Source organism: Prosopis cineraria, unplaced genomic scaffold (assembly GCF_029017545.1).
Source record: "Prosopis cineraria cultivar Desert tree isolate PC_DT_omini unplaced genomic scaffold, ASM2901754v1 PC6, whole genome shotgun sequence".
Classification (NCBI taxonomy): Eukaryota; Viridiplantae; Streptophyta; class Magnoliopsida; order Fabales; family Fabaceae; genus Prosopis; species Prosopis cineraria.
In genome coordinates this window covers 36,126,808-36,138,817 of record NW_026555337.1, presented here as the reverse complement: position 1 = coordinate 36,138,817, position 12,010 = coordinate 36,126,808, and the positions used below count along the sequence as shown (strand labels likewise).

At 28.8% G+C, this 12,010-nt stretch overlaps 1 protein-coding gene across 1 annotated transcript; it reads right to left on the bottom strand.

Annotated features, from left to right (window-relative positions):
• Positions 1-6,408: 6,408 nt before the first annotated feature.
• LOC129314400 (protein SENSITIVITY TO RED LIGHT REDUCED 1-like) lies at positions 6,409-11,502 on the bottom strand. The gene is made up of 2 exons (XM_054957839.1): positions 11,334-11,502; positions 6,409-7,549 (listed from the first exon to the last, which is right to left on the bottom strand). The coding sequence occupies exon 2, from the start codon at positions 7,466-7,468 to the stop codon at positions 6,638-6,640; it is 831 nt and encodes a 276-aa protein (XP_054813814.1). The 5' UTR covers positions 7,469-7,549; positions 11,334-11,502; the 3' UTR covers positions 6,409-6,637.
• Between the last annotated feature and the right edge of the window lie 508 nt (positions 11,503-12,010).

Sequence of the window (12,010 nt, the reverse complement as noted above, 5' to 3'; positions counted from 1 at the left end):
ACATGAAATTAGGCTAAAAATATCAAATTAAAGCCAAAAACACAAGCACAAAACAAAATGCACATTTTCCTATTTTGGGCAATAAAAACATATACAATTGAACCAAAATGGATTAGAATCTAAGAAAAATGTAATGAAATAACATGAACTTCTACAGGTTAACAGTGTCCATGTTTGTTTTCATGATGTAAGCTACATTTAGTTATTTATCTTCATAGACTATGTGCCCATATTTGTTACCTGTTTTGCAAAATCTTCATATTTAATTGATTTGTGAACACACACGCACACACACTTGATTGATTTTAAATACTGAATGTTACTATTTTTATTTAATTAATTTATTTTAATTTACAAGATCAAGTATTAAGATTTTGACATTGTAAATTTACTAATTTGGTATTTTTTAAGCTATATGGAATCTCTAAATCTCCAAATTTAATTATGATATTATATTTATGTTCTCTTTTAATTGTGCACCAATTTACTCAATGAATTTATTTATCTTGAATCTATTAATTCCATTGTTGGGATGTTATTTATTAAAAAAACTTTTAATCTCAAATATTGTAGACAGTTAGGGGCTTCCAGAGAGTCATTGAAGGGTACACTTACAAATTGAAGTTAAAGTGTGAATTTGATTAAATTTCTATTTTAATGTGCTTAATTTACTGTACAATTTATAAATTCTGTTCTAGATACTCCATATAGACTATAATTAGGACTCTTGTATTGATTAACTGTTATTTATTTGTCTCTTGATAAGAGCAAAACTCCTTATTGTTGTTGTAAAATTTCTAAGAGATTCTATATTACATTCCCATAGAAAATTTGTGACTTTTGTTATAGTTAAAATATATGAGTTGGTATTAAGGATCAAGGAATGTGAGTTCCGGTGCATATCCTGAGCTGGTCACGCCTAAATTTTGGGGTGTGATAATTCTAGTTTTTCCCCTAACTATAATAAATAAAAAATGAATATCTTTTTTCAAAGTAAATTTGTAAGTACTTTTCTTTTTTTTCTTTCTAATTGAATAAGGGTATAATGGTCTATTAATTAAAAAATATGTTGACAACCTATTATATTTAGGGAGAAAGAACTTCTTTTGTATAAAGATGGAGGGAGTATTTATTTGAGTATGAATAAATTTTTCTAAAGCTATGGAATGTTGATTTTTTTTAATTTTTAATTTATTTTTGAATGAATTTTTGGAATATAGATTGATAAAATTTTAATATTATGAGTGATTTGAAACTTAAATATAATTTATTGGAGTGTGAGAATTTTAAAAAGAATTTTTGAAAAAGTTAAAATAGGGAGTAAACTTGATTTAGCACTAATGCTATGCTTGGCAAGAGGGAAAAGTTAGGGGGAGAGCAAAGTAGGAGGAAAAAGTGGGGAGCAGACATCATTTTTCCTTGCTTGGCTATGTAATTAGAGTTAATTATTGTTGATAATAACATTGAGATTCACATGTTTTTACCTCTAACTTTTCTCTACAAATATGAAAAAATTTTGGAGAGAAAATTGTATTTCTAAATTTACCCACTAATTTTTTTGTTGCCACCTCTTGCTTTTCTTTTCTTTTTATCATGATATTTGTAATATAATTACATTTTGATCATGAATTTTTGTAAACCAAGCAGTATATTTAATTTTTAGACTAATTAAACAAATGTTAATTCTAAATTTTCAGCTAAGTACCTTTTATTTGATTGTGGTTTCAAATTTTAAGATTATTATATATTTAATAATTTAATAAATAAAATTTTAAATTGAATAAAATAATTTTTATCAGTATTAGATAAAAGAATATTTAATTATGTTTTTTTTCAATTAATAATATATGATAAAGATTATTTTATATATAATATATTAAAATATTAAATTTTATTACATAAATATTTTATAAATAATAAGGTTATTATTGTCCATATAAAATTAATAATTTTTCTATCCCTATAGTTTTCTCCCGCTCAGCTAAGCATAATAAGAGAAAATTATATCCTTCTTATTTTTTCTCTTTTTTATTTTTCTTTGCGAGCCAAGCATAGCAAGTATGGGCCAGGCCTAGACTCCCTAACTCTATAATTAAAGTTAATTATTGTTAATAATTATCAAATTAAGATTATGTACATATTATTAAATGATTGTGTAAATTGTGTTAACCAAGGAAATGGAGGAAGTACTGTTGTAAAGGAAAACATATTGTCCAAAACATGAGGTGACTATTCTTAATGTGTAATAGTGTGTGTGTGTTTAATTATGTGTTTGTTTTGCTATTTGAAAATCTTAATTTTTATTGAGAAATAATATATATGGATATTTTTATCTATAAATAATTGCCAATTGGGTGAGATTTATATTTATCAATATTTTGTGAATATTGACATTGTTAAAAATATGAGATAAATTATCTAGTTGATAGAAATAATGTACCATGTAATTTTGTTTGGATGTTATAAATGCATGACTTGTCAGATGGAGTGTATTGAAAGTTGTTTGGTAGGAATTTTGTTTGATTAAGTTATCACATGGTAAGCTCTCATTGAACTCAATGAGTGGCTTTTGACTTAGTCCAACTCACTTTTAACCGACTAACTTGCCTTCTAAGCATGATGTAAAAAGGGATATAAGGTGTGGTCATGCAAATTAAATCATTGCTTGATTTGTTTGGAAATAATTGTTTGGATAAATGTTTTGTTTGCCCACTTAATAATCATATTGTTAATTGTCACACGTGCATTATTTTATATTAATCTTAGTTATTGAAATTTTTAAATATCATTTCCTGTGGTTATTAATTTTTACACGAATGAGTTTGGCTGGAGAAATATTTGAAGCATGATTTGGCATATGAGAGACTATTTTCTAATTTAGCCTTTTTATTTTTGTTTAATGATGTATATTCTGCCAACTTGTGATGAAAATATGTGTGTGTGTAAGCATGCAAACTTTATTTATGAATTATTGCATCTTATATACCAAAATGATTTTGTCTATTCCTCTTAGTCTTTGATTTGATTTAAATATTATGTTATGAGAATTCTGTCAGTTCCTTATGGTCTTGGTATTTGTAAAGTAATTTGTAAATTAATATTATAATCAAGTGTACCCCTATGTAATAGTTTTATCTGGGTGCTAATCAGTGTTTGAAGAACTTTTTTGTTTTGGCCCGAGTTGCGCATTGCTAGTAGTAAAAAAAAAACCTTAGTTTGTAAGTAGAGCTGGGAGCGGGCCCAGCCCTTAAGGGCCTGGCCCTTATAGGCTTAGCCCTTATGGGCCTGAGCCCTAAAGGCCGGTTTCCTATTTTGACCCCCATTTCTCAAACCCGGCCCTTATACTCAGGGTTCAGGGCCAGGCTCGTAAGCCCTTTCTTAAAAAATAAAAAAATTAAAATAAAATTAAACATTATAAATAAATTAAAATATTTTAAAATTAAAAAAATTAAAATCATCATAATTTTTTAAAAATTAAATAACATACATTAGAAGTCTAGTAATAAAATTTAAATCTTCATTTAAAAAATAGTTCATTTTTTTATAAATATACAAACATAATAATTATAGAAAAATAAAAAATATCATAAATTTTATACTGTACACTGATATTTATTAAATTAGATTAAATTAATTTTAGAATAAATTAAAATTAATAATAATATAATGTGTGTAGGATCAGGTGAGCAGGTCATTGATTTCAAACACGTGTTTTACTAAAAAAAATAATAATAAAAATAATATAACAGGGCTTGAAGGGCAGCCCGGGCCCGAGCCCTATTTTACAGGGCTTATCAGGGCCAAGCCCTCAAACCCGATTACTTTAAAAAAAATTTATTTTCAAAGCCCGAACCCTTATTTAAACAAGGCTTTCAAGCCCGACCCTCCAAGCCCGGCCCTTATTCCCGGCTCTATTTGTAAGGTGTTGGTCATCGATCATGTTTTTAAAATTGTAACTGAAGTAAACACATGAAGCACTAAATGATTATTCTTTATAAAATAATTTATTAAACTATTAATTTATAAAAAATAAGTTTGAAAATTTAAAATGTTATACTCATAATTACCCATAAGCGAAGATGATTTTTGCAGATTGAAGGTTCTTGTGATGTATATGATTTCTGTGGAGAAGATGATGATGAAAACGAACTTGTGGCTGTTGATTAGCCACCTTTAATAAGAGCTTTGCATTCAGAGGTGTGATCTGCAGCGTATCATGGGAAGACGAGATGATGGTGATTGTGTACTTTACAAACTCTTTTTAGTCATAGGATGAAATACACGGCTATGATTATTCATTTTCTAATTACTGCGCAAAAAAATCACTATAAACTCGTTTGAATTTCAATTAAATACAATTAATTATAAAAATAATTAATTAATAATTAAAATTAATTATATTATAATGTAATCTGTTTGAATAATAAAATTAATTTTAACTATATAAATTATCATAAAAGACATTACTTTTAAAAATTAAATTATTAATAAAGTTGTATTTAATATTATTAAATTTTTTAAAATTTATTTAAGAACTAAAATATATTATTTAATAATAAAATTAAATTTATAAGTAAGTTCTCAAAGTTATTTTAAAATGTGATTTTGACTCAATAATTAATTCTTAAATTTTTGAGTGTTTGAATAACTTTAACTAAAAAATTAATTTTGGTCCAACAAATTGATTTTTTGGCATATCCAAAAAGGCAGTACATATGATCTGCATCCAATTTCAAGTGAAGAAAAAGGAAATAGAACATACCTTTGGCCCAAAAAAAAAAGAGAGAATATATCCGTTATTAATTTTTTTTGTCAACGCATTTACAACAGAATTTTGGAAACTGAATTCTTATGTTCCACATCTTATGAATATTTTACACTAAATTAAATTAAGTGTTAAATTATAATATAAGATCATAAGTTGAGAATAAAATGTCAAGACAATTATGTCCCAAAAATAATTAGGGAACAGGATGAATGTGCTTAAAAGAAATAATCTTTTTTAATATTTCAAATTTATCCCACAAAAATCATAACCGTTCAAGTAAATCCCAATTTGAGACTATGGAATACGAATTTAACAATATACTACACTCATATTGAATGTAGTAAGTTCAAAATGTTGTTATAATTACAATGACATATAAGTCGTGAACAGCTTAACAGAGACTTTTGCGTTATTTAACAATAATAATAATTTACTTTACCGTAACAGTAGATTTTAAACATTAATAATAACAATTATTAACTAATGAATAAAAGTCGATCAAATATGGCCCTTTCTGGGAAATTAGGTGTGGGGAAGCTTCCAGAGAATACCTCAATGCCCGGACCTCCTTAAACTTTATCAGTAAAAACTTGGTAGGTCCACAATATATTTTAATCAAACTTTACGTGGAATTAATATTTCCTAACTTTATCTGTTTGATAATAAAAATAGAATTAGAAAAGAAAAACATAATTATTAGCTTTTATAATTTTATTGAGTTTTGTTTTTAATCTTCGTAATTTATTTTTAGTGTTTTTAATTTTTATAGTCCCTATACCATCATCAAGGATATGAGTAACAAATGTTACTTGATTTTATTAAAATTATAAAGATTAAAAATATTAAAAAATTATAAGGACTAAACATAAAAAGTGATGAACTATAAGAATTAAAAGACTGGAAGAAATACAATGCAGTGACCAAAGGGATTAAAATTTTTACAATCAAATCTTTTTTAATCTTTCTTTGAAAAATATGTGTGCAATTTTTGTAAAAAATAATTTTGTATTTTAGTTGTTGGAAATACAATGCATCAAATTAGCCATTGAAGAGTCAAGAACGCAACGTCATCTTCACTCTAGGTGATGTGATCATCTAATATAATATTTTCCCACCCCGTTTTTAAGACAATTTTTTATATATTATATATAGTAATAAAATTGATTAAATATAATTTGGAATTTTAAAGAATGAAAAATATAAATTATTAAAAATATCTTTTATTTAATTTGAGAATGAAAACATATATTCAAAAAATGAAAAAAAAGAAGTAATTTTGAAATAAACTTCATTAATGAATTTTCTCATTGCAACTTATATCATGGAATGTCAAATCATTCAAAAAAAAAAATCTTATAAAATGGGGCAGATGAAATATATTTTTTGTTGACTCCCAACCATTAAGAATTCCATAAACTTTACAATAAACTACACCATCCACGTCTTTAATCAGGTTTACGGTGAAAATAAAATAATATTAAAATACATTACATTTTAAAATAAACTCTTGAGTTTTGAGGTGAAACTGAGATAAAGCACGTTTCATAGACTTAAATTTCAATTCAACAATTAATATAAGCTTAAAAATGTCAAGCGCAAGGGGGAAAAAAAAGGAAGCTGCAATAGAAATACACATCCAATGATTAATACAACAGTGATTAATATTTGAGAGAACAAAATCTTAGGCATAAGTACCAAATAAAGAGAACATTTTTCTACCCAAAAAGTTAAATAAAAAAGAGAACAATTCAAATATATTTCTTTTATATTACACAGATATTTCTCACATTTTCTTAGCTAATTAAACGTCAAAATGGTACAAAACAACACTAGAATACAGTCCTTTCCTATGCCTACCAATAATCTCGATCAATAATTCATAAATTGCAGCTCAGTCTCTACATTAGGGCTGAAAAAATGCCAACTTGAGTCATGAAAAGCATTAAAATAGTCATCAGAAATAGTTTTTACTTTAAACTCATTTGCAAATTTTCGAGCAGACAAAATATATCCCATTGAATCCAAAACAGGTGAGTTAAACTCTGAAACTTGCTTGTATGTTTCAAAGCTGTTCCCAAACAAGACCATGTTACCTAATAGATTCAATTTCCAATTCGCTTGTAAGAGGTTGTTGTATAACTCTGCCTCACAATGTGGCATGAAGAACATAGTTGGCTTTAAAACTTGCCTCCTTCCATGTTCATTGACTGATAAGACAGAACAATTCAGAGCTTTCAAAATCCGAGATTCAGTTGCAGAAAGAACAGGATCAAATACCTCGATTTCTCCAATCCATTTAAAATCTTTTTTCATTAATATTGCTAAACTAAGCTGCAATCGAGGCGGCTCATATGATTCAAGGCTGCCAATACCATAAATTACCATTTGCATCTTTGACTCTGATCCCAAAACCTTGTGTAAGTGTTCTGAAACTGGTGGGGTCTGCAGCTGATCTCGAAAACTATGATAGAACTGAGAGCTCTCAACTTTATTTATGCTCCTTTCCATTTTTTGCATCAACGCTTTTTCATTCGAGGGATCAATTTGTTCATCTGTTGGAGCCCATGGTTCTTGTGTTTCTGTCAACCTTTCAACTTTATTAGACCTTTTCCTTTGCCTTCCGCGGCGGGGTATCACAACTGTCCAGCCTCCATTCAAAGCGCAATCATCATCTGCTAGAGTTCTTGTTGATGCTTCCATTTAATGATAGCTATTACTCTAACCTGTTTGAGTTGATTCCGATAAACTACTCTGTCATACTTCAGGATGAGATGGCAAATTCTGAATAAAGAGAACAAAGTGTAAGTGATGGGGCACGTTCAATGTCATTAAGAACAATCAGTTACTTGTCCAAATATTTGACATCTCACTTCAGAAAAACATTAAATACATTCATAAATTGAAATAAATAAAGAAGGTTCTAGAATATATGTATGTATGTATGTATGTATGTATGTATGTATGTATAATTATTCATTGTGCTGCACAACCTCCCATGAGGGCAAATTACAAGAATCTGAGCGGTTAAGGTAGTGTCAACATAAAAACAAGGCCAGAGAATATAAATCCAAATCTGAGCCAAAACACACAACCCTCTCTAGTATACTTGAAATTCAAGCATGAGAAGAGATGTCAGGAATGAAAATATTTCAAGCGGTTCACGATGTTCTTCATCTAACATTTTTCTGTGCTCTCAGTATAAGTTAAGCAAGCTCCCATATTAACCCGAAAAAAGAAAAAGAAAACGTAAGCCACCATGCCCAGTCACTGGTACAACTGATACAAGAAAAATTTACAGTACATGATAAATTAAACACAACTTCTTTTCAAAGACCTAAAGTCTAGAGTGGTGAACATAATTCTCCTGGGACATAATCAGATAGGTTGCAGAATCCCCAAGAAAAAACATACATATAGTGATAAGTGCATATTTTACAATTAAATAGGTGTAGACTTTGGTTTGGATTTGATTATATTTATTAAGATTTCATATCTATTTAATTAATACTTATATATTTTTCTCTGATCACTGAATTATAAGATAGAAAGGAATTTTAATACAAAATTTACATTTTGCAGAGAAAAAAATATAAACCAGATAGAAGAAGAAAAAAAGAAAAGAGAAATATATATATATAGATATAATATATAAAGGAAGGGAACGTGGGAAGCTAGTGTCACAAGGATATAAATATATACATGGAGACTAAATATTCTAGGAAGATGACGTACAGGACATGATTTTCAAAAGAAGGAAAAAGGGCACAGCAAAAGATAAAATATTATATATATATATATATATTAGAGTTTCACATCGACAAGGAAAAAAAGAAGGAGCTTCCACTTTGATTATAAATATTCCCTCCATCAAGAGGGAAAAGCATCCAATCACTTATCTGAGTACCTCAAAAATTCTCTCCGAGATATTCGGAGCCCATAGAAGCATTTTGAAAGCTGAAAGTAAAATTGTTGCGGAGTTCTACAATTTATAATTATTTCTTTTTACTCCTTAATTTTCTCTGCGACCATTTTTCATGATTAGGAATTTTATAATGGTGTTATTTAATTTTATTATGTGTTTCTAAATTACCCAATTAGGGTAAGGATGTAGCCCAAATGAGGAGCTACTTTTCTATTTTACTTGTTTTGACTCTTTGTATTTGTATTTATGAATATTTTTGCTTTTTCCAATTATATTTATTTCTCTTGTTCTTTATATTGATTTAATGACTGGCCACCATTTAATCAAATCTATGGATAATCTTGATGGACTGGGAGGTGAAGAGAGAATCTAGATCTAGAAAAATAAATATAAATAACTAACCTAGAAATAGTTCTAGAAATTTGTAGTGACTTAAACTATAGCTTCATAGTTTAATTAGTTGCTTGGGTATCGTGGGAACGAATTCAACGCCAATTAAAAAGGAACTAATAATTTAGGAGAACATTAGGATATTTTAGGAATAGTTGTCACTATAATTGATCAGAGTCAACTCAAAGGTAGAACTAGCAACCTGTAGGATGAATCCTAAATCCCAACGCTTCAAGTGATTGTGTTTTCATCATCATTATTTTCTTGATTTATTTTTATATTTTCATCAAAATTATTCATTTTATCTATTTTTTCTTGAACTATTAATTATTTAAATCAGTAAAAGTGTAACTTCTCCGTGGGTTCAACACTTGAAATACTCTGGATAATTTATTACTGAGATCTCGTACACTTGCGGGAGCGATCATATAGATGGGCCATTGTGTCCAAGGTTGGACATTAAGTAATGAGACATCTTTTACTTATTTCTCACACAAATTTTTACAAGCCAACAAATATTTACTGAGGTGCCAGATGTATACCTTACCATCCTTCGACATGAGGATTCAAATGACTAAACTCCATGATCAAAGTTTTCAACTTGCGTAAAATCACATCAAATTTATCCGATGTACAAGAAGCCAAAGGTACCATCAGTGGACAGCAATGCAGGTTGAATTTCTTAAAGCATATCAGTATACAAATTCCAAATAACACTGTCTTTGAGGCCAAGCAGAAATCCACAATATACTAAAAAGGGCAGAATTTTATAGGAAGCTTTCTTTACATGTAGCGGGGCAAACAAAACCCTGTATCATTTATACATATAAGTGGTCTTTTTGGGGTCAAAGCTATTGTGTTTCTAATACAGTTCACAGAGTTCAAAGAATTAGTCTAGGACACATGGAAAATGCACTTTCCAATTTATGTGTAAATGGGTCAAATGACTAAATGTAACAAACAAAATCTTTTTTTAACAAATCAAATCCTTTTCCAATTTATGTTTTAGCTCGTCAAAATGATAACTTGCAAGCCAAAAGTGCATTTTTGTTTTAATGAATGGTGACATGGAAAAGCCCTTTTCCCTTGATTAAAGCAATAATTGAGATATAGAATGAAATCCTCCAGTAATAAAACACGGTGTCTGAAGCTAATTTCTGATTGACATGTTCTTCATCTAAAGAATTTCAGTGTTCTATCCCTTTTTAAGTATTTCACTGCTTGTCTGCCAACTTATCCTCATTGTTGTTGATTTTTTGTTGCTACATAGAGTTGCAAGATTTTGCAGTTTCTACAATGCCCAGATTATTATGCAGAATTCCCCAGCAACCAATCTTCACTCAACATCAACAGGTCTGTGCGTTCTATAAACTAATTCTCCTTTGCACAGTCTCCTCAAGAGATCTATAACTACAAGATGAAACTCTTCTACTAAAGTAGGCCAGAAAGGGAAACAAGGGAGTGTCAAAATTCATGCTTGTTTGTGTAATCTACATATGATCCATAAATATGGCTGTCAATGTCATGATTTTGGTTGCGTTTCTTTCCTCTGATTTTTCCATTCTTTCTTTCTTCATCCTTTTCTATTCTGGTTATCTGCAATCATGGAGGCAAATTCCAAGCTGCCAATTTCACTCTATAGGATTGTATGTACTTCCCAATATGTTATCTTAAACCATTTTACATACACCAACAATACTCCCCAACCTGTTTAGGATATTTTCCCCATAAAACCATTTCACAGATACAATAAAACACAGAGTTGATGCTATTGCCGAATCAATATATGAGAATAAAAACTGATTATACCAATCATAGGTTTAATTCCAATCAGAGTTCGAATTCATATAAGAGAATACCAATCCACAGGCGGACCTATAGCACAACATTGGGATACAATGTCCTTTTAATTTTTGTTTCAGATACTTCGACACAACTCGTGGCAAGTCATTTACAAGATCATAGATCACAAGTAACTTGAGAATTTCAAAATTTTATTATAATATAAAACGATTAATAAACAGAATGTCAAAACACAACAAATCCAACATTGCAAAAGGGGGAAAAAAAACTCGCCAGAAATCAAAATGAAGAGGGAAGAAGTATAATAGCCAATTACACTCCATTCGAGCAAACACCCAAAGCCAAATTAAAATGAAGAGTTTAAAACAAAACAAGAACAGCGGGAACAGAAGACGCGGAGAAAAATTCAAATCAAGATTCAAAACACCAGATTGAGCAAATCAAACTCACCGTGGTCGTTAAAAAATCCCTAGGGTTCGTATTTTCTTCACTGCTTGCCCGAGAACAACCACAGAGGGCTGACAATGGTGGACGGCGTCCCACAGAGTAAGGAATGCTTGTTCGTCACTTCGTCGACAGACAGAACTGGCTCCGCTAACGAGAAAGGGTTTCATCATAATTAATTTTAGGAAGAATTTGGTAGGGGCTAATTGCCTCATTCTCATTTGTTTTTATAATTTTCTAATGCTATTTTTTTTTCCAAATAATTAACCTTGAATAGAATTTGAGGAGATAAATGAAATTGACTATGAAAATAAAATTGATTAAAACCATATATTAACATAAATATACATGAAAAAATAATAATTAAAAATAAATAAAAATTATGAAATGATAAAATAACAATTTCCTCTGTTGAAAAATGTAAAGTATTTTTAATTAAATTTCACTCCAATAAAGTAGTTATTTATTTTTAAATTAATCTTATCTTTTCATATTTACCCCTATTTTATAAAGTGTTTCACCCTACAAAAATATATAATAATCTATTTAATAGGGGTACTTAAAAAAAGTGATGATTATATCTTAAAAGACTCAAAATACTTTATATTTTTGAACATTCAATTTTTTAAAAATATCTTTTATTTTTGAACGAAAGAAGTATTATTTTTCAAATGTTTATATTA